The sequence below is a fragment of the Manis pentadactyla genome, chromosome 7 (assembly GCF_030020395.1).
Source record: "Manis pentadactyla isolate mManPen7 chromosome 7, mManPen7.hap1, whole genome shotgun sequence".
Taxonomy (NCBI): Eukaryota; Metazoa; Chordata; class Mammalia; order Pholidota; family Manidae; genus Manis; species Manis pentadactyla.
In genome coordinates, this window is record NC_080025.1 from 50,041,931 (window position 1) to 50,064,715 (window position 22,785).

The 22,785-nt window shown below is 44.6% G+C and overlaps 1 protein-coding gene across 3 annotated transcripts in view; it reads right to left on the reverse strand.

Moving 5' to 3' along the window:
• HECW1 (HECT, C2 and WW domain containing E3 ubiquitin protein ligase 1) overlaps positions 1–22,785 on the reverse strand; it is a 374,060-nt gene that overhangs the window by 206,710 nt on the left and 144,565 nt on the right. For all 3 annotated transcript variants that reach the window (XM_057504386.1, XM_036918894.2, XM_036918893.2), the window contains exon 3: positions 736–1,060. In XM_057504386.1, the coding sequence (XP_057360369.1) occupies positions 736–1,060 (325 nt within the window). The remainder of the gene's footprint in view (positions 1–735; positions 1,061–22,785) is intronic.

The window sequence follows — 22,785 nt, forward strand, 5'->3', positions numbered from 1 at the left end:
TGGCCTCTCTTGACCAGGTGCCTGTCCCCCAGCAATCACAGCTTCCCTTGCTAATTTACTAGCATAAATGCATCCATTCCCACTACCCCTGATTCTATCATGTAAAATAGATAAAATACATTTTCATGTAAATCTATTTTCATAACTTCAAATTTTTGTGAGATTTCTTTTCTCCAGCACATGGGCATGAGCAGTCTTCTCCCTCAGAATCATCACTCTGTCCCCTAGCCTGCGGCAAGCTTGATGTCACTGTCTGGGAAATCCCATTATGTCTTTTGAACAGAAAACAGTAAGAAAGTGGAAACAAAAGGGAAATTACCTCCACATAGATGTGTATACTTTCATTGGGAATAGGGTGTTGTTTTTGTCTTAGAAACACATGAACTTGAAACAGGTTTTTTATATGAATTTGTTCAGAAGTAGAAGAGTCTATTCTTGCAAGTGCTAATAAAGTTTGCGCTCAACCACACCCTGCCCTGCTGTCATGATTTTCCTCCGGTGAACAGAGATGGCAAGAGAGGAGCCTCAGAGTGTGGTCTGCAATGTGTTAGAATTTGGTGTATAAAACATTTGATTTCAAATTTGTGCTCTTATTAAATTATAGTTTATTGAAATATTAAAGCATATGTTAAAGTGAATTATGAAGAGAATACTAGTTGAGCATCCACCACACTCTTCTAAGACTTACATCCGCGGCACGCGGTACCTGGTCTGGCTAAGGGCTGTCCTACTCACCGATGAGATACATGCCGATCCAGTCTCCAGCGTCCACTTCCTCCTTTATGTCCCAGTGGATCACCAGGTCCTGCGAATGCCCTATGGAGTAGTAGGAGCTGCTGACCATGAGTGTGGAGCGGCTGTCTGAGGTGACCAGGTCAGTGTCACTAGTGGAGCGAGGGATGGTGACGGTGCCATGGGGGCCCGTCCTGATGGCCATGCTGTGGAACTGGCCGGGGTTGTAGCTGTGGCGGAGCTGCTCCTTGCACCGGCGTCGGTTCTGGGAGTTTCTAGATGGAGATGCCATGGCGGCCAGGCCTAAAAACCTGTTCTGGTACAGATTCTGTGGGAGCAAACAGACAATCAACAGGGGTGGGAGATGCCAGCCTCATAGCCACTGCCTTCCCAGGGGAGGAAGAAGAGCAAGCTGGGTGCGAGCAGCCATCCCAGGAAGATGTGAAATACGACACAGAGCATCTTCCTCAAGACAAATGCGGTAGGCAAGTGTTCGCACTGGGAAGGCAAGAACAAAATATAAGCTCACCCAGGGATGTCCGTGCTCTGCTGGCGTGTCTGCCTCCCCCATCCTCCTCTAGCCTGTGTGGTATAGGAAGGCCTGAACGGCCCTGGCTGCCCCCCGGGCAAAGTGCCATCCCTGGAGTTCTACAGCATCTATTCAACTGGATCCAAGTGTACCCCTCTTTAGGGTAGATGATAGTTACAAACACTTCAGTGATCCTGGCAGCATCTGAGGCCCTACATATAGCCCAGAATTGGAGGTGGTCCCTGCTGGGTGAGACGACCGATGTCCCTCCACTTATAGCTCCCCCTCTACAGAATGTCTCTGGCTGTCTGAAATTAGGGATCCAGATATCCTAGTCATCTTCAAATACACAGTTTTCAATAAAATCTAATCTCCGGGAACTATGTCTCCCTCAGAGCCAATGTTATTGTAGAAAACACTGAATCCAATGAGAAAAAAATGCATGTTTTTTATTGTTTATAACATTGATCAATTAAAGCAAGCTGAGCTGATGCAGAGCAGTAACAATTGTTTTGGACACAGAGGGCTTTTACCATGGGGAAAGGGCATCACATAGGATTTGTATAAAGGATTCTTTTTTGAAACAAACAAGGGTGATTCTGACTTCATCAAAGTATATTAAAATTGGGATTTCAGTGTACATTTTTGGAGTTTCTGGTTATTAAAGTACATGCTGTTCTACAACCAATAATAACACTTGTTTTCAAGAAGAGAAGATTAAGTCCTAAAAATATGTTGAATCATGCAGTTTAGAGCCCAGGGACTGAAACTTATTACACACATCAATCAAATTCAAGTTGCTGACTTTTTGTTTACCATCCATGAGCACCAGACCCCAGCACCAGTCTACTCTTTAGATCATATAAGTCTATTTAGCAGTAATTTAGGCCTGCACTTTTTCCATCTCCTAAGACCAGGGCACTTATAAAAAGTCCATTAACCTCATAAAGCAGGTGCCAGTTTTCTGACTCTCAGTCTTTAATGGCCATGTGGCAGGCCTATTCATTCATTATTTGAGTTTCTTGTTAGGAATTCCTCTGGCTTCACTGATGGTAACCATGGAATTACTATAGGCAGAAAAGCCAGACTTTGGAGAACATCTCATCACACTATTGGTACCATACGTCTTATTAAAAAAAAAAAAGCCTGTCATTGTGACATTTGAAAATAGATGGACTGCAAGGTTGCCTGGAAACGAGTCCCCCTCTCAGGATGACAGGCACAGCCTTGAGCCAGGAAGCACGGTCCCACCTGACAGATGCCCTGGCGCTCACAGAGCATCTCAGCAACCTGACCATCCTCTAGGCCTTTGTAAAATTTCCAAAAAAGGAGAGGCTGCTGCTGGAGCATAACATTTCTTCAGTTTACACATGCTTTACATGGACTAATAACGTCTTACAGTATTATTACAGAGAATAAAAACTGCTTGGAATTGAATGAAATACTCAAGTATGTAATTATGAGTTAGACCCAAGTTGGTGCCACACCACTGGTACCCAAGCTGTGTGTCTCGAGACAGCCTACTTAAGTAACTCCTTCAAGTCCTCAGCATCCTCATCTGTAAATGGGGTAGTCAGAATTTAATAAAATAATGCAAGTTAAGGTCTGAGCATATTAAATGCTCAATAGATAAAAACCTACTACTGAAATAGAACTAGGACTGCTTTAGTAAGGAAGCCTCACTGAAACATAGGTCCTGGGCAGTCGGCCAGGCTCACTCATGGGCCCAGGGTCCCTGCCCATAATCTCCTGGCCCTCAGGCTTAAATTCACACTGCAGCAAACCTACAAACTGTTCCCCATCATGGCCCTCCAGGTTTCCTTAGGAAACTGGAATTGCAAGTGTTAGAGTCCAGCGTATTCGTAAAGGGCCCTCTATACAAATTTTTTGAAGGGGGAGGGTTGTCTGTATTTGTAAGATTTGTTCTTGAGTCAGATAGTCTTGCCTTAATAGGAAAGCTAAAAGCCTATAATCCACGTAGGGTCAGTCAGGGCCTCAAAAAAAGATTTCAGAGTGCTTTTCTTTCATTGAAGACACTTCTGCTGTGGTATTTATTAGAATTCCCTAGAAACCAGGCAAGTCTCTTAAAACTATCAAGTGAAAAAAAAAATAAAAACTATCAAATGATACCTGTGATCACCATCCATATGGTGGGAATAAAGGCAGAAAAGGAAACATTAGTCAGGGAAGACGTTTTTCAACAATTTACTAGACCAGAATAATGGTATTTGCCTGGAATAAGAAGGGCAGCCTCAAAGCTGTTTCCTGAAGACCGCACTCTCCATTCCTCAGCCCCATTCGTCTTTGCCTGCATCCCTCCCATTCGTCTTTGCAGGCAGGGTTTGTATGTGCCTCCAGATTATGTTCCAGCACAAACTCTGTTATAACCTCTCCTTCCATTCTTTTTCCATTCCCAAGAGAGGAGGCCTTTCTTATTTCACTGGAACCCCATCCCTCTGCAAGAATCCTTATTGTGTTACTGCTATTTGACCTGCCCAGGCTCTTCATAGACCAACTCTCCTGCTGCTTCTATGTTGTGCTCCTGTCCACACTTTGGTATTTGCCACCTGAGAGGTTGGACAGTTTTCAAAGTGATCTCCAACAGGAGCATGGTCATCTTTTCTTCCTTTTACAGTTGTGGGGAAGTTGGGGTTCCTATAGCCAGGATCCTCACTGAACTTAAACCACCTGATGATGTAACTGGCCTGTTGCTAGACTACTGCTTCCACACCTGTAGGCAATAAGCTATTATTGCACTATATAGAGGGCTTGGCCCAATGCTCTGTGTGGAGGTAGAGATGCTAGTGCTCGACCTACCGCCAGGAGAACAAGCCGGGTAATACATCCTTTCACCTCAAGAACATTCTACTGTCATTTCTTTGGTCACACTGAATCCATAGTGAACTTGCCCAGGGCTGAAACCCATTGGCAAGACAGCTGGGAAAGCCTGAGGCCAGAATTCCCTGTTCTGTATATCCCCTGGACCTGACATGACTCCTGGTCCAACAAAGACCCTCAAAACCTTAATTAAGAGAATTAGCTTAATTCCATTATGTTCCTTCTTTCTGCAGAAAGGGTTTTAGGTGGCTAATTAAAAATAGATAAAATACAGAAATACATGTTAAGTTAGTAGGCAGTGCACTGAGAAAAGAAAATAAAGACAGTGACAAAAAGTTACACAGGAAGAAGGCTAACATAAAACTATGCCAGCATGTCTTAAAAAGGTGTTATTGCTAAAGACCCACACAGCTGCTTCTTGAATGCAGCAGGTGGATGGTTGACGTCCAATTGCTATTCCTTTGTGACCACGTTTCCCCCAGGCTTTCACAAGTGTTCCAAGCCTTACACTATAGACTCATCCAACTGGAAGAAACAATACAATCACTCTCCCTTCACATCTGAACCGTGGGAGACAGAAGAGGAGCTGTCCTGGTTTTAAATAGTCCTGCATAAAAGACCACTCTCTTCCTAGACAATGATTTCCATGTTTTACAACCTCCAAATTCTTTCTAATCTCTAAGGCAATCTCCCTCCTCCCTGCTAAGGAACAGCCTCCTGTTCTCAGTACAAGGAGGAAGGTAACGGCATCACTAAACTGCTCCCAGCTTTCTCTCCAGCCCACTGAGTAACTCAGGTGTCTTTTATCTTCTTTTATGTTAGTGATAGCAACAGACACCCATCAAAAACCATGAGAATATTAGAAACAGTTTCAGTAACATTGTAATATTCCAATTATTGGAAAATGGTAATCAAGTGTACACTAGTTATGGGCTTTGTTAAGCATAGATTTTAACTCACTCCTGCAAGAGTGGGTCCGATGAGGGAGCCCCCAAAAACAATCTGATTATGTTGTGCCACATTTCACAGGGAGTAAGATTCCATTTGCTGGCTTGTTTCCTATCTGTAGGAGAAGATGCAACATGATGTTATATTTACTTGTTTTGTTTTCCAATTTAAGTAACTTGTAAATATTGAAATGTATTGAATTGATATGTCCTTGGATTTATTATTTTTTTAATCTTGGAACAGGCTTTGCGTATTTAATATGTTTTACATGATTCTTATGCATTACAGTATATCAGCAAAAACAAAGCCTTATATAAAGACACAGAATCTTAAAAGCAAAAAAATCACCACTTCTAGGGCAGGAACATGTCATTATGGATTTCTTTTGAAGAACACAGGGAGACCAAAGATTCTCCTGTGTCCGTTTCTAACTGACAGGGTCCTTAATAGCTTTTCTGTTTTGGAATATAAAGCTGTGAGTGAGTGCCACCTCAGAAGTGAAAAGAAAGTGGACAAAAAGCCTATTTGTAACAGTGAAAATTATTCCTAAAAATTGCCTCTACACTAAGAAATCAAAAACTATGAGTGGAAAAACACAGGCCCTGAAGGAAACTTCATTAAAGTGAATGAGACGAGGTTTTAGAAACTGGCATTATTTATAGCAGGAAGAAAGAGCATAACAGTTTTTGAGTTCATGCACACATTTGATTTTGAGCAAGTAGATACCTGAAGCTTTTCTATCCTACACTCAGCTCTGGTTATGCCGTCAGGGGTGTAGTGGAACTTTTAAAAAATTATGTATAGCATGTCTCTTTCTACAATGAATTTTAGAAAATTTACAACAAAAGAAATGTACAAGGAAATCGGGAATATAAACCACACAAAAATCAGGAAGTAATAATTAGAAGATATGATCATTTACTCTATGCATTATCTCATTAAAACCCTATTAAGTATCACTACTCTCACGTTAGTGAGAAGCCCAGCTCCAAATGGTGGTTAATAAGCATTCCCAAGTCACACATTCTGCAGCAGGAAATGGGAATTGATCGCATTCTGTGTGATTATAAGTGGGCCCTTTATCACTCTTAGGCATTCTCTCCAAGTTATAACGTGGGCAGCCAGAGTTGCAGTAACTGAGATTCAGGTTATTTCTCTGAGCTTCTTGGAAGTCGAGAAGATAAAAGGAAAGCATAGTTCTCATTATCAGAATATTGGAATTTTTTCTTCCTGCATGTTCTAAATAAAATGCTTCATTTTAAAATTTATGTAGGGAAAATCACATGATGTGGTGAACATTATCTTAAAAGATTTTTTATCACAAGTGTAATGGCAGGTTACTTGTACAAGTCTTTGATCAAAATTGAGATCATAATATAAAGGCAGTCTATTAGGGGCTGATGAATGTGTTAAGCTGTTTTGCCTTGTGACACATTCAAAAGTCCCCTTGGCTTATTCCACCCCTATGTCCCAAACCCCAAAGGGGTTCTCAACCCAGGGCCTGCTCTCCAGCCTTGATGAAGATAGATCCTGAATGACATGATCTGTCTGCACCTGTCTTCATTGATAATTTATTTCTTATTAGTGTCCCTCTACCAGTTGGCAGGCACTGAGATGCCACAGTCCTTGCCAAACTCCTTTGGGTCTGCATTTCCAACTAAAGTAGTGCCTGGCAAGAATGTAGCAGATGTTCAGTGAATGTCCTGTTGGATGAATGAATGTATGAACCAACATGCGGGTGACGCAGGCTGGGGTGCCTCTGCTCCTGTGTCTCAGAGTCTGACGTGATGCCCTGCCCCATGGTTCAGGAACACATCTTGATGCGTATTTTGTATTCAGTGCAAAACTTGGTGTCCAGAATCCCCTGAGTTACTGGCTCCTGAATGACACTGGTAAGGAAGGTGAATTGAGGATGAGATTAAATACTGTTCCTGGGTCCCCTTCTGTATGTCACATTCTGAGACCTGAGTCCTGCCCATACATTCGTCTCCTGGGAAATGGCCACATGTGAGAGAGTTCTGGGACAGCAGTGGGTGTGAGGGGCTGAGGTGCCCTGACCAGTCACATGGCACAGCACTTCAGTGGATGAGAGTGGGGGGTGCTGGATACCACCACCTCTATCCAACTCTGTGGCTCCTGGGCCCCCATCCCTGAAACCTGGGCCTCAGAACTGGGTTTTAGGCTCAAAGCTATTTTGCAGAATTGCGTAAACCCAATTGTGTGAGCTCCTATCCCTTGAAGAAATAGAATCCCACACATTGCTGGCTGAAAGGGAACATTAGGTGGAGAGAATTCTAATACACAAATCAAGTCAAGCCAAGGAATAGTCATAGGACTATGAAACCAAGAAAGCCAAGATTTAAAAGACCAGGGATTTGTTAAAATGACACTCAAACACATTATTAAGGACATATAAAACCTTGTAACCCCCAAAAAACCCCAGCAATAGGTTTAAGAGAGCTGAACAGCCCACCCCCACCCCTTGCCTGGGGCCCCACTGATGGTGGCAGAGGAAAGTCCATGGATCAGGTACCACTGCCTCTCTGCACTTGAGAGGCCAGCGGGAGGCCTGGCCATGCTTCCCCGGTGTGCGCTTTGGTCAAGGAGGGAATTTCTTGTGGCAGCTCTGGGTCACTTGGGAGATTTGTGTTAGGTGAAGTTGTGGAAATCTGGGCGGTTTGTGTGGCGAGAACACCCAGCGGGGGCTGCGGGCAAGAGGGAGGAAGGAAGGTAGGGGGCAGATGGGCCTTCTGGGGTTCTTCAGGGGAAATCCCAGATCCCCAGCACCTCCTTCTGATTACACTACAAGGGAAGGCCACTGAAAGTGGTATTGCCATGTGTGAGAGAGACAGACAGATGGACTGACCGAGACAGAGAATATGTGGGAATACACACATGGCTTCCCCTCTTCAACCTAAGGTCCTTTTCTTCTTCAGGAGGGACCCATCCTGATGTAAGTTGGAAAAGTTCCTTTTTTACCTATTGACACTCGCAGAAGAAAAGGATATGCTTTCATGTCCCAGAACCACAGTGACACACTCCAGCCAGCCTAGAGACCCAGGCCCAGGGACCCTGCTGACCCCTGGGGAGCCACCTGGTTGGGGGTTTTGGGGAACAGCAGGGCTGTGTGTGGCCGGCACCCTCTTCTGGGGCATCCAGAGCCAGGAGCAGCACCCAACCACTGCAGCTCTGCTCCCAGAGTGCTGCACCCCAAGTGGAGTGACTGTGGCTGCTCCCCACCCAGGGCACCACCACCTGGCAGCAGTCCAGCCTCCAAAACCCAGCCCATGACACCAAGTCACGTCATGCAGACCCCAGACTGGGAGTGCTGGGAGGCCCTGTTGCTCACTAGGAAGCGAGGTCCCAGCAGGACAGCAGCCTGCCCTGAACTCGGCTAGTGAGCCCCCGGCTTAGGGGGCTGCCTGTGGCACTGCCCGGCCACCCTGCCCAGGAGGGAGCAGCAGGCTGTGGATACCATAACGCACAGTGTGTTTTCCTCCTCTGCTCATGATCCTGTTCAGTTCTGCCAACAAACAGGCAATGTAGCCAGGCAAGGAATACCATTCTAAGAAGTACATTTCAGTGGGATTGGAAATGAGAGGCTAAGCTTGCATACATTCTGAAGTTCATACTCAAATACATCATTTTTCATTATGGAGGTCTGCATGCTGTACAGATGTTCTCTTAAATTCTTCCTGGGAGGCTGGACTCTGGTTTTAGTTTACTTCTTCCTTCCTTCCAAATGTTTATCAAGTTGCTAGGATGTACTAGACACCATACCAGGCATCATGGGTACAGAGACTAATCAAACAGTGCTCCTATTCTCAGAGTTTTGTGTCAGAGGCAATCATTTAAGTAGTCAACCTCAATGCAATGATGATGGCCATGATAGGAGCGGTAGGCAAGGTGCCCGGGAGAGGGAGAGGGAGGCTGATAATGCCTCCCAGATGTGGGAGTGGGGAAGCTGTATTTGGAAGGAGTAGGGAAGGCAGCAGCTGAGCAAGGGCAGAGAGAAATCCACCCTAAGCCCAGGGTGCTGCACGTGTAAGGGCACAGCTTTACAAGGAAGCACAGGGTGGAGTGTCAGGAGGCGCCGCTGGAAATGCGGGGGAAGGTTTCCCATGCCATGCCAACACAAAAGACGTCCCCTCTGGAGGATGGGAGCCACAGGTTTGGGACCTGGGAAATGAGACAGTCTGATCACCTCAAAAGCACTGGTCCTCCTGCAGCAATGAGGAGAGGAGCAAGGAGTAAGGAGCCTGCTATAGCCAGTGGAGCATATGCCACAGCTATTCGGAAAGCCAAGTTCACATGCAGGAAGAAGCTTCATCAGTCCACGGCCCCTTCAGCCCGAACCCGTAGTGCCATCTGCAGCCTAGTGTTTGTCCCACTGTGGGAGGAGGAGAGGTAAAGGGACAGGTATGACCAGGTCCCTGAAGAGGTGTGTATATGAAAGGGCAATTCACAGACAGTCATGGAGATGCCACTGCATGTGGGCGAATGTGGCACAGATGCTCATGTGGCCTGTTTTTACTGGGCTCTCACAGCCATGGCTTTCATTCCAGAGAAGGGCAGCATCGTGCACCGCACAGAGCATTTTAAGGCAAACACTTCTTGTGCCTAATGTTATTGTTTGAGGACACTGAATACTTTGCACACAGTATGCTTTGCTCCTCAGAACTAATCAGGAGAAGTAAATTTCAGGATTTTTATGTCCTTCATTTGCAAGGTGTGGCTAACACATCAGGACAGACTGAATTGGCCTGGCATCCTGGAACATATTGCGTTCGTGATCTTATCTTGCATAGAATGCAGAACAAAGATGATGTATCCTTCACTGTTCTGTAGCAAAGTTAAATTGCCAGTGTTGTACTGGAGCTAATTAATAAGTAAGTTAAATACCCATGAAGTCATACAGCAGGAGGGATGAGGCATATGGGCTGGACACCATCTAGTGGCAAGAAAGATAGGTAAGCAAATCATTTCAGTGCAGGGTGACAAGCAAGATTAGAGGGATTCAAAGGATAAGGAGATAACTACTCATTTTGTCTGATAGGGAAGGAATATGACTTTCAGGAGAAGAGGAGGGCTGTCTTTCAGGCAGAAGGAACACAGTGCAAAGGTGTGGGAGTTCTAACCTTGCCCGGTGTAGCTGGGACTGAAGGAGGGGGGAGCCCCAGATGCAGGGTGGGGAGCAGGGTATGAGGCCCAATTGGAAGCAAGATCCATGAAAGCCAAGTGTCCCAGGTAAGAAGGCAGGTGTTTCTTTTGGGGCATGGAGCCCTTTTGAAGATAAAGACCTAGAGGCAGGTTCACCTACACTGTGCGTGCACAGATGCTGCTGCTGAACATCTTCCTTCAGGAGCCACTGGTGGAAGCTGCTGCCCAAGTCCTGAGGCTGCTCCGGGGTAATGGGCACTGCACAGCTCCCATCTCCACAGTGGCCAGTGCCACTTCTTTTTCAGACTACTTGGTTAGTCTGCAGCTCTAACAGGCGCCAGATTTTAGTAACAGGAGCCACACGGCCCATTAGCAGCACACAGGCACTGAACCTGTGGAAGCAGTGCCTCCCTTTTGTTATCAAAGTGCCCTGGATGAACACACTCATATCTGATATAAGTTCAGTGTTAACACCTGAAACCACTTTGGGAAGACAACTTAGAGCAATGACGAGGAGTAAAATACAAACGGCATTTGGCAATGTAAAGGCACCTGGCCTCTCTCTCGTCTGTTCCACACCTACCCCTCCCACTATCTCCCTTGAGAAGTGACAAAGCCAACTGATATCCTAGACAGGGTCACCGGGAACATGTTCTTTCCCAGGTTCCTTCTGCTCATCATTGTTTCCACTCCCATGACATTCCAGTTGGTGTTACTCAGTTCTGTTCCTAGCTGTCACTTGTTCACTTAACCACACCAGGCTATACCACTTTAGCGCCCAGGCTAAAATACAAGGGCTGGCAGAGATGGTTTAAATCAAGAGATTGCTGGAGGAAGAAAGAACTGGTGCTACTGAAAAAGAAGTCACCCTACCATCAAGGATTTGAGATAAAATAATTGGGAGAGCTGAATGATAAGGAGAAAAATCAGCCTACCAGCACTGCCATCAAGCTCTTAACATCTACAGAAGAGAGACATGATACAGGAGCAGAGACAGAGCATTGCTTTTTAAGTGAATCACAGCTAAATGAATGAGTGTCTAAAGCTGTGAAAGTCCCATGTTGGAAAATTCCAACAGCATCAAGATATCCCCGTGGTCAAAACAAGCAAATGAGGTGACCTAGATAGGTGTCATAGTGCTTTATTATCAATTATTGATGGAAATGGTAAAAGGAAGGAAGAATTCTATTTTGAAATCTCAGAGTAGGATTTGTTATTTTGCTCTGATGCATGAGGAGGTCATCACTAAGATTAGGATTAAAGTGGGTTGGGAGTGAGTGTTCAGGCTATGGTTACCCGGATGCCTGGGTTCCCTACTTGACTTCCTGAAAGGTGTGGGAAACCTTCACAGTTTAAAGTCTTGCTTGGTTCTAAAGGAGCATTAAAAGAAAATAAACAGTTGGCTATGCCTCTCAAATATGATTACAGGACACAGTGCTGAGATTAGTGAATATCTTTCACAGAAAGTCTCTTTGGACATTTGTCATACCAATGTATTTTTTTGATTGTTCAGAACTAAAGAGAAAGGGTCAGTTAACTGAGGCAGCTTGGAACCTTTGAACTTGTGAACAAAAGCCACAGTCTGCTGGGGATTTCAGACAAAATTTCCAGTTTTAGAGACTGGAGAAAAAGTATGGTTTTCTCGTCATCTGTCTCTTGCTGGGATGCCTGGGATCCTTAGAACCAAGCTTGTCTGTGATATGAAAAAGGTGCAGCTGCCACAGCGAAAGTACAAGCCCCAGTGCTTCTCCCCCCAACCCCCTTCCTGACCATGAGGAATCTTTGCTGAATAGTATGGTATAGGTCTACAGTAAATTTATTGAGAATATTAACTTAATTTGACTATAGCAGTGATCAGAAGGCAAACTAGATGATCATCACCTGGCTAAGATATTTTTCATGCTTAAGCTGATAACTAGAAGTCCTGTCTCTCAATAATACGGTCAGATATTCAAGGGCACCCACTGCCATTTCAACTAGTGAAAAGAAACTGCCTACACCCAAGTAGAAATCAGAAGTCTTAATGATCTGGATATTTTAGGATTTTTTTCATTTGAAGCTTGAGTTAATTATTCAGATTACATCTCTAATTTTCCATGTTACTTCACAGACAGAAAACATCAGGGATTAAAGTTTTGCATCCTTCCAGGGAGTGACAGCTGCAGAGAAGCCACAGCATGCAGGGGTGGCAGTGGGGACCGTGTCATCACAATGATGTGTCTCAGCTGCCATTCAGACTGCTCATTGGGCTTCTCTGTAAAGCCCCAAGAGACAGTGGCAAAGCAAGAAAATGATAAAAATTAAGTAATTTGGGTTTTTGAAAGACTGTTCACAAAGAAACAGTAATTCTAAGGAATCCAAGAGCCACAGGTAACATGTTAATGAGTCTTAAGTGCACTCATTCTAAGATGTTAGCTTGCTCTTTACAGAGGACATATCTTATATCACCTAGTCCTGGGAAGACATTGCAGTCCATGTCACCTCAATCATGTCCTACCTCGGGAGGCTGGCATTTTACTCTTGCTTTATTAATATTACTTAAAGGTAGTCAGGGCCACTTTTCAGAATAGCTTTAACTACTAAGTGTGCATTTCCTAGTCAATCTTTATTTATTCAGCAAGTCAACAAATGTGGGTGTCAAACACTGGAGAATGAACTGGAGCATAAGCTATGGCATCTGCCCTGGAAGCCAGGACTCTCGTGTGAAAAACCAGTAACAGCCCAAGAATCTCTATGGAGTCATACACACGCAACTGCCAAAGCAAGGTTACCAGGAGAAACGCAAATGAGCATGGCGGGAGTGGAGTGGACAGTCCTGATAGGGAGAGTGGTGCACACCCAACCAGGATATAAAGAACCAGAACAAATAAGTCCTAGTTAATGGAGATTTTTTTTAAAAATTACTATATCACTGTTTCTAGTGACTTCACTATTTATATGTTTCAACTGACATAGAATCAACACACAGAAGAAGGATCCTTAGAACCAAACCCAAGGCACCTGTCTCATGCAGCTCAGGAAAAACATCTCAGCCTTGGAATGCCCACCGAAATCTGGGTACCAATATTCATTTCCATTATATGGGAAGAGAAGCCCTGGTCATTGCGAAGCCCTGGAACCATTGTGGTGAATGGCTCCTTCTGTGGGTGCCTGAGCCATCTCTCTTCTTGACTGACAGTCTGAACACTATATCCCTAAAGAATATTGGTCACACATATCAAACAGAGAGTCAGGTTCCACATGGTGGAACAATATGTGAAAACAGTATGGAAGATGATGAAAAGCTATCTCTGTAATTAACAAGTTTCCAACTGCTGATTAGGAAGGGTTGGTAATGAACAAGTTATCATAACATTTTGGCAAAGACTCAAGTGCAAGGCCTGAAGTTGTGCCCTCACTTTGTATATGATTCAGTTCGGTTGAACAAACATTCATTTAATAACTGCTCTTCAAAGCTCTGGGCCACCTGTTGTGCAGGATATGATCCCTGTTCTCAAGTCAATATAACCAAGCCAGAAAAAAACTGAACACATGAGATGAAAATAAAATTTGTAAAAAATGGCCCTCCTTCCTGGAGGTTCTAATTCAGTGGGGTAAGGGGACCTAATAAGTTATATTTTAACAAGCATCAGCTCAGTCTGGTGCTGGCCAGCACGCCAGCACTGGGAGAAGGGCCATACTGTTTCTAAAGGGTGATTGTCACCAAAAGCTGCAAAGTGGTGACCACTGAACAGGTAGCTGTTAAGAACCTTGGGCAAGTGCAGGGCAAAATAGACTTTTATAACTGAACAGGAGCCTGCTCCCAGGGTTAAAAAGGAGACAGTAGGCCCCCAATTCATTTGTGCTAAATCTCATGTCAGCAAACCAAGACTTAATACCTAACCTACCTGCAGTTTTAACCCCCACTCCAGGAATGTAACCTTCAACCAGTCCACATGGAATTACTGGTGAGCTAATGTGCCCAGTTAACCCCTTCTGTTCCTCTCAGGAGGGCACCCTTGCCTGTAACAATGCATGCTTTGCTAACAATTTCCTTTTCCACCCCAATTCTGCCTTTAAAAAACCTTCCTTTCTACAGCTCAGTGGAACTCCTTTCTGTTGCTAGTTGGGATGCTGCCTGATTTATGAATCATTGAATAAAGCCAATTTCATCTTCAAATTTACACAGCTGACTTTTGTTGTTTAGCACCAGCCAGGAGCAGAGCTACCGAGGTAGCCAAGTGGCCCTGAAGGCTGCTGCATCTTGAGAGGCACCAGGAACCCGGGAACCTTGGAACAGGATTCACCAGCCTTAGTACACACTTGGCCTCATTTCTCAATCTGCAATGGGGCAGAGGAGCCATAAAGCTGAACTGAGCCAAGTGAAAAAGTGATATGGGTGAGTTTTCTGTAGACCTGAGAGCACCAGGATGGATAAGGGCAGGGAGACCATCCCCTAGCACTCCTTTCACCTAGACCTCCCATGGTGTCCATGGCTGCACTGCTGCCTTCTGAGCTGTGTGTCCTGTAAGAGCTACGGCTTTGCTTTCACCACTGGGCAGATGCTGACACAGCCTTTCCTGGGCATCAAGAGAAGTTAAGTCACATTCGGCATATTCCAGGGACCTGTGGTAGTCCAGAGGTGGAATTTTTAAGTATAAAAATAATACAGGTTACATGTATATAAATGTTGAATCACTATGTTGTACACCTGAAACTAATGTAATGTAATACTGTGTGTCAACTACCCTTCAATAAAAAATAATAATAATTATCTAAAAAAAAAAAATAATAATAATACAGGTTAAAAACTTGAAAAGTACACAAAATTTTTAAAAAACATCAAACCTCCATAACTATGCCACTCAGGCTACCAGAATGATCATTTACAAATATTCCCTTCCTTTTTCCTTTATGCAGTTTGTTATTAGATAGTTGTGATCACCCATTTTTGCATTCTGCTTTTTATGCTTAGCTATTAAAAAATTTCTCCATGTTATTAAAAATATATCACAAAATCATTTCAATATCCATAACATTTTAACACATGATATTTATAACAGTAATGACACTAATTCTATTTTTATAAATTTAGATTGTTCTAATTTTTCTTCATTGTAAGTAATGCTAATTAAACTGGCATGACCATGTACTGGTGAAAACATCCAAATTTTGAAATTTGGAGGAAAGAGTGCTTGCTTTGGACCTGGACCTGCCTGCACAAAGTGCCGGCTGTGTAAACTCACTACAAGTGTGGTCCTAAGCCAGCTGTGCTTAGTCTAAGGCCTTATGCTTCCTCTCTGAGCTTAAGTTGCATCTGGTGACTAACTATCTTGGATGGCTGTAAAAATAAAAGAGAATATTTCCTTCTCTTTTAGTGAAGTGTCTGGCCTGCTCTGTTTCTTGCTGGACCTGCAGTCTTGGACAAGACTCTTACCCTCTTACCTCCTCAATTTCCTCACTTGTAGCATCAAAATGTAAACACTGACCTCACACCCTCCTACCTCTATCCCCACGTCCTTGACTCAAAGGGCAGCCCCTGTGAGCACCAGGAAGTGGGTGTGGTTGTTCCACTGTGGACCCTTTGGGGAGGGTTTGAGCAGGGGAGAGGAAAGATGATTTAATTAACTTGTCAGATCTCTCTCAGAGAGCATTATGAGATGGGAGGTTGCATAATAAAGTGTCCTTTCTCAGCAGGGTCAACCCTTGCTTCTCTTCCTATTCCAATTCAGGTCCTAATGTTTGCTCATGGCCTAGTTAGCATGGAGACTGTAGGACATTTGCAGTATTGGGTGATACTCTGAATCTGGTATTCCAGTAGCTTGAAATCAACAGTTCTAAACATTTTGGTTTCAAGATCACTTTACACTCTTAAATATTGTTGAGTAACCCGAAGAACTTTTATTTATGTGGGTTATATCAATCTTTATATTAGAAATGAAAACTGAACAACAGTTTAAATATATGCATTCATTTAAAAATGATAATAACTGGTAAACTATCAACATGGATAACATGTTTTATGCCAAATAACTGTTTTTCAAAATAAAAAAATAGAATTATGGCAATGTTTTATGTTTTTGTAATTCTTTTTAAGGTGGGGCATAATAGGAGCAGCTGGAGTTTCATATTTGTTTCTGATTTCAGTCTGTTGATACATACATCAAGGAGCTTCTGAAGAACTCCAGGGCACTTCCTGAGAGACTGAGGTGAAAGGGCAAATAAAGTCTCATGTTACTATGAAACTAGTATTGACCTCACAGACCCCCTGAGAGACTCCCGGGACTCGTAAGGGTCCCTGGACCACACTGAGAACTTCCATTCTAGATACAACATGTGTGAAGCATGACACTGATTCTTTCTATTGGCAATTAGAGGACCACTGAATGCTAGAATGGCAGATACTCTTATAAAATATTTAATGAAAATAGTGTTTTGAGTTTTAAAATCAGCTTTATTTAGATAACTGATTTAAATTTGGTATTTATTTTATCTAACAATTTAAAGGTACATTTAATGATATTCACTCCTTTTCTTTCATTGAACCATTTATAGATTCACTTTCTAACTTCTAAGCTTTTAAACATATGGTATGTGAGCCTTGACTATTACTCTTCCTGTGCTAACGGATGGGCAAGTGTAGGATCTGAGATGCCGTGAACACTAAAAACCAGGAAAAGAAACACACCCGTGGGGAGGGAAAGCGTCTGTAGGGAAAGCAGATCTGACCCTTCTCAACAGCTTCTTGTGATCTTGTTGGCAATGGAAGGAAGTGCTCAGCCAGTGAAGCTGGCCAGAGAGAATGGGATGCAGGGCCCTTCCCACAGCAGTCGTCAGCATGCGTCCTGTCATGCCTGCCTTTACTCTGGGCTGTTAGCTAAGGTGGTGTTCCTGCCAGCTGGCGGGACTTGGCCATCAGGCATCTTGCCTCGAAGGGTGTGAGAGATTCATGTAAACATCCGTAAGAGGCATGTGGGGTACCTAAGCTGAGTAAGACATGGCTCCTGATGTAAATAAGTGTCTCTCAATCTAGCAGTAGACATTAAACCTGTAACCAAGTAGTTCACAGAATGCAACAGAGGAACCACAGCATTCAATGACAGCTGGGAGGGAAAGGCTGAACTAGGTGGGATGAAGAGGAAACCAAAGAAGGTTCCATGGAGGGGGTGTCTTATGTGCTAGTCCTGCAAGGATGGACAGAGGTTGGCAGGGTGGGCTTTTGAGTCCACTGCACATGCAGGACGTGGTATGAACCAAATTCTGCAGGCAGAGCCAGGACAAAGCAGACCAGCTGGTGGTTATGAGCCTGCTGTGCTGTGGGAGAGTGGACAGAGGTCAACTCAGGAGCTGAGGCTGTGGAAGCAGCTGCGAACTTTGGAAAAGCTTGTGCCGGAATCAGACCCACACTTAAATTCCAGCTCTTGACTTACTACTGCACAAGTTATTCAACATCTCTTAAATAACAGGTTTTCCATCTCTAAGTGGGGAATAATACTATTTCCCTGATAAGGTTGTTGGAAAATCCGGGATGATGCATGTGTGGAGCTTGGCACACAGCAGGTGTCCAGTCAATAGCATGCTGTGGAGGGCCTGGGGAACAAGCCAAGGGGAGGGGCTCGTTCTACAGGAAATGGGGTCCCTGGGGGTGGGAGAGCAGGGCCGCCATGGTCCGAGCAGGGCCTGAAATGGCCAAGCCCTGGCACAAGCTGCTCACTGACACTTCCTGCCCTGAAAGAGCTGAAGGCTTGTGAAGAGGCTCTCGTGGCTCTCCGCTCCGCCCCAGTCAGGGGGGCACCTCGGCAGCTGGCAGGGCAGGGGCTGCTGAGCTGCTGCACAGAACAGCCAACTACGCCAGAGTGTGAGAGAAGAGGGCTGGAAATCCCATGTCCACTCCCTGAGCCTGGGATTCCAGGATCCTGCAGCCATCAGCGATCGTAAATGCCGATTTCTAGGGGACAAAGAGATCCCCAAACCAAACAGGGCATCAAGAACACAATGAGTGAAAGCTGTCGGCATTAGGGGGATGTTTTTAGTTTTCCCTCTCACCTGCCTTCTGCCTGTTCCTCAAGCCCATTCACTCCTGCTGCCCAAGAGTGTTCTTTTTCAGATGAGGAAAATAGTTGGCTGGATTTTCTGTTGTTGTTCAGATGTTGCAGTGTCCTGGGGTATTTGTGTGTTCATTATGTTTCTGACAATTGAGCTGTAATAGGAATGAATGGAGACCTCACAAGGTCTGATTCCATTTTAGATACCAGGGAGGGGGTGCTGGCCTTCTCAGGTTCCTGGAATTATCAGGATTATTTGCACCTCCTCCCACAAGTCCTCTAAGTATGCCATTCTACTGCTTGCTTACACTGTAAAACTCATCTCCTTGTATTCTGCTCCCCAGGAACTACAGTTCATCCATGAAAGAGAAGGGCAGGCAGGCTTGGCTGCCACCTTGCCAGCTCTCCCCCAGGGCCCACCTCTTGGGGTGGAGGGTTAAGAACTGCCCTCCTGACCCTGCACCTGGGACAGATTCATTGTAGCAGTCAGAGTTCTTGAACTCACCACTCCCTTTCTGCCCCCACCCCCCAACTCTGATTTCTCTCCTGCAGCCCAGATGGGCTGGGCACACCCCAGGGGCAGGGGTGCTGGTGGCCCCTGACCAAAGGAAAGTGCCCGGTGAGCATCAACTGTGACAGTCACCCAGCTAAACACCGCAGACATGGCCCTACCCTCAGGCAACTTACAGCTGGGGGGTGAGAGAGACAGTCCAGGAAACATAAACATACAAATAAACATACATTACCAATTATAATAAGCCCTAAAGGAGAAAGATCAGTTGCTGTAAAAGAACTAAGATGAGAGATACTTTGGAAACTGTGGCGAAGACCCCTCTGCAGAAGCGACATGTTATCTGAGACCTAAGAAAAAAGGGACCAGGTAGCCAGGAGGTGGCTGCCTTTCTAGGTGAAGACGCAGATGGGAATTCCTGATGGTTCAAGGAACTAATGACCACTAGTGAGTCCTCATATCTTGAACAAGAGAAAGAGAGCCATGGGATGGGACAGAGGCGAGCAGGAGCAGGTGATAGAATGGGGGAAGCGCTGCTATTTGCTCTGAATGTGGTGGGAAAGCTGTTGAGGACTTAGGGATCATGGAAGTTCAGGGGTTCTGGTTATGAACAAATCACATTGTATTTAAAATATTCCTTTTCACTTAATTGAAACTGGGAGACAATTCCTCCCACAGCCTAAAAAAGAACACAAAGAGGCAGTTTGCTTCTAATACTCCTACAAATGTTTACTCAGAACTTTTCTCCTTGTATATTAAGTACTAACTAAAGGGAAAAGAAAGAAAGAAAATGGCCACGATGCAAAACCTAAGACGGCCCTTTGCTACTTTAACCAAAACGAGTTCACGAAAATGCAAAGGAAACTTAGTTCATTACCACAGAGGGGCCTGGGCGGGACAGTGCCTTTACATATAGATGACTCAAATGGAACACTCCCACCTGGAGCCCATCCTAAATGTTGCATCTGAGATAAATGAGTAGGAAATGCAATCTAGACTCAGCTCCAAGGAATAAAAAAGCTGCATCTATACCTGTGTCCTTACTTTTAATCGCTGAGAACCATTTGATTCCTTCATTCGTGCAACTGATTTTGTTCGTGCCTACTGTGCAAGGCATTCTAGGTATGAAGCAAACAACAGCCATAATGTCTGCCCTCAGACAGCTTAAATTCTAATGGGGGAGAGACCATCAGTAAGACAGTTGAACAAATTACAGACTACATCCAAAAGGGATGGGCCTGGGGAGGAAAACTAGGCAAGAAAGGTTAGGGAGCTGTGTAGTTACAGTTTTAAATCAGGTGGTTGGGGGTGGCATCTCAAGGGAGAGGAGCAGGCCATGTGGACATCAGGGGCAGAGGGGACAGTAAGCACCAACTCCCTGGGCAGGTGCGCCTGGAATGCAAGAGAACAGCAGGTGGCCCCTGTGGCAGGAGTGGAGTGAGCAAGGAGGGGACAGCAGCCACCAGACCATGCAGGGCCTTGCAGCCCACTGAACTGGCTTTGGGAGATATCAGAGGCTCACACAGAGAAGTGACACATTCCAGATTAGGTTTGAAAAGGCACAGGCTGCTGGCCGTGTCGCCGCGTGTGCCGAGGCGGAAACAGGAAGAGCAGTCAGGAAGTGGCTGCAGTCATCAGGCGAGAGCTACACATCACCCGGACCAAGTGGGAGCTGTGGGCATACTGCAAAACGAGCTGTTTTTGAGGACAGAGGTTTGGGTGTGGGGGTGCAGAGAAAGGATGAGTCAGGGATGACACCACAGGAAAATCAGGAAGGATGGAATGCCATCAATTGGCATGGGGGAGACTGCGTGGAGGCGGCTGGCGAGCAGAGAAGGATGTCAGTGGGAGAGTCTGAGTGTGAGGTGCTTATTAGGCATCCAGTTGAAGGTCTCAAGTGGAAGCTAAACATCCAAGTTTGGAGTTTAGGGGAAGCATCTTGAATGGACGTATAAATGTGGGCCTCACCAGCCTACAGAGTTATTTAAAATTATGGTGGATGAGACCACAGCGTGGGGGAGTGTATAGAAAAGAGAAGAGGCCAAGGGCTGAGCCTGCAGGCAGCCCACAGTTCTGGGTCTGGGGTTCCCAGAGAAGAGCCCAAAAAGCCCAAAAGCCAATGAATTAGAAAAACCAAGGAAGAATGTTTTCCTGGAGGCTGAGAAAGTGCCTCATGGAAGGTTCTGTCAATCACATCAACTGCAGGAAAGTCAGGAACTGAAAACTGAGCAATGGATTTTCCAAAGTGGAAGCTTCTCGGAGTCCCTCAAGGGCCGCAGTTAAGGAAGCTTGCTCAGAGAATGAAGGGTGAGGAATTGGAGGTAGTCTAGACACCTCTTTGAAGAAGTTCTGCTGTAAAGGGAGAAGGAGATGGGTGGTAGATGGAAGGGGCATAGGTGGTGAGATGATTGGGAGAAAGAGCAGGTGCAGGGAATAACCTAACAGAGCAGGAGAAAGGGGCTCTGCAGTGATGTCCTCAGCAGGTGACAGAGGGCAGGACCATGTGCACTAGTGATTTCGATGGGGGCATAAGTAGTTCATCTACCACAAAAGGCAGGAAGCTTTTTCTGATCATTTCTAATCCTTGTTTCTGATCCTTTCAATTGCCTCAAAAAAGAACGAAGCAGTCATCCGTCATCCAAATGGGAGGATGGGGAAGAGGTGATGGAGATTTATTTATTCCACATTTTAATTAATGGATAGATTTTTCTTCCAGAAAACTAAAATCTGTTCTTACATTATACGGAGAAAGCTGAGGAGCAGGCCTAGAAGGAGGAGAAGAAAAAAGACCGTGAACATCCCGGGAACCCAAGAGAAACAGACCCCGAGTGAGGCTTCCCGCCAGCAGTGAGATCCAGCTGATGTTTCCTGAGTGGCAAATACAGCCTGGCAAAGTGGGATGAGAGAGGTTTGCATCCTGCTGAATGTGCTTTCTATTCCGTGGGCAAAGAAAGGCTGCGGTGCATCCTGTATGATTCAGGTAGTTGACTTCACTTTAGGAAAAGGAAAACTAAGAAAGCGGTGAAGTGGGAGCATGTGTCAAAAAAGACTCCTAACATCGCTCCTCAGGAGACAGCAAAGCTGAGCTAATTTTGCACATACTATAAAACATTTATTGGCTTCAGATTGAAGTCTATTTCAAACATACAATATGCCAGTGGACAGACATGTTCTGCAAAGTGGTGCAGGTGTATTCACCATATTCCCAGCATTCTTAACATATTCCCAGAAGACTACATTTTGCATGTAGCTGTGTAAAAATAAAGTTAGCCCGTGTTTGATTGCACTTAGCTGTATTGCATTTTGCTAAACACTGCTTTTCACAAATTGAAGGTTTGTGGCAACCCTGCATTGAGCAAGTTCTATCGGCACCATTATCCCAGCAGCATTTGCTCACTTTGTGTCCGTGTGTCACATTTTGATAATTCTCACATTGCAAACCTGTTCATCATTATTTTATTTGTTACAGTGACCTGTGATCCATGATTACAGCTCACTCAAAGCTCAGATGATGATTAGCATTTTTTAGCACTGAAGTATTTTTTTAATTAAGATATGTATATTGATGTTTGACATAATGTTATTGCACACTTAACAGACTACAGTATAGCATAAACATAACTTTTATATGCACTGAGAAACTAAGAAATTCACTTGACTTGCTTTCTTGTGATATTTGCTTTCTTGTGGTCTGGAACCGAACCCACAAAATCTCCAAAGTTTTCCTGTAGTGTCATTTAAGAAGTAAAACACATTTCATGGGGATTAATAGTAAATCATAATGGCATAAGGATGAAAGAATTCTCCTTAACCTAGGAGAGGAAAGGGCTGTTTATCACAACTTTAAAAAATAATCATGATGTAAATTTTGACCTATATTTTATTTTGAACAGCAGCTTATAATTTTTTAAAGAAATTAAATTTAATCTCTACTTAAATCCCACAAAATACTGTGAGAGACACTTCTGTTTTTTTTAAAACCAGTGGCAAACTGGGAGGAGTGTCACTGGAGGTCTCCAGTCACTTGCTGGGACAGAAGGGCA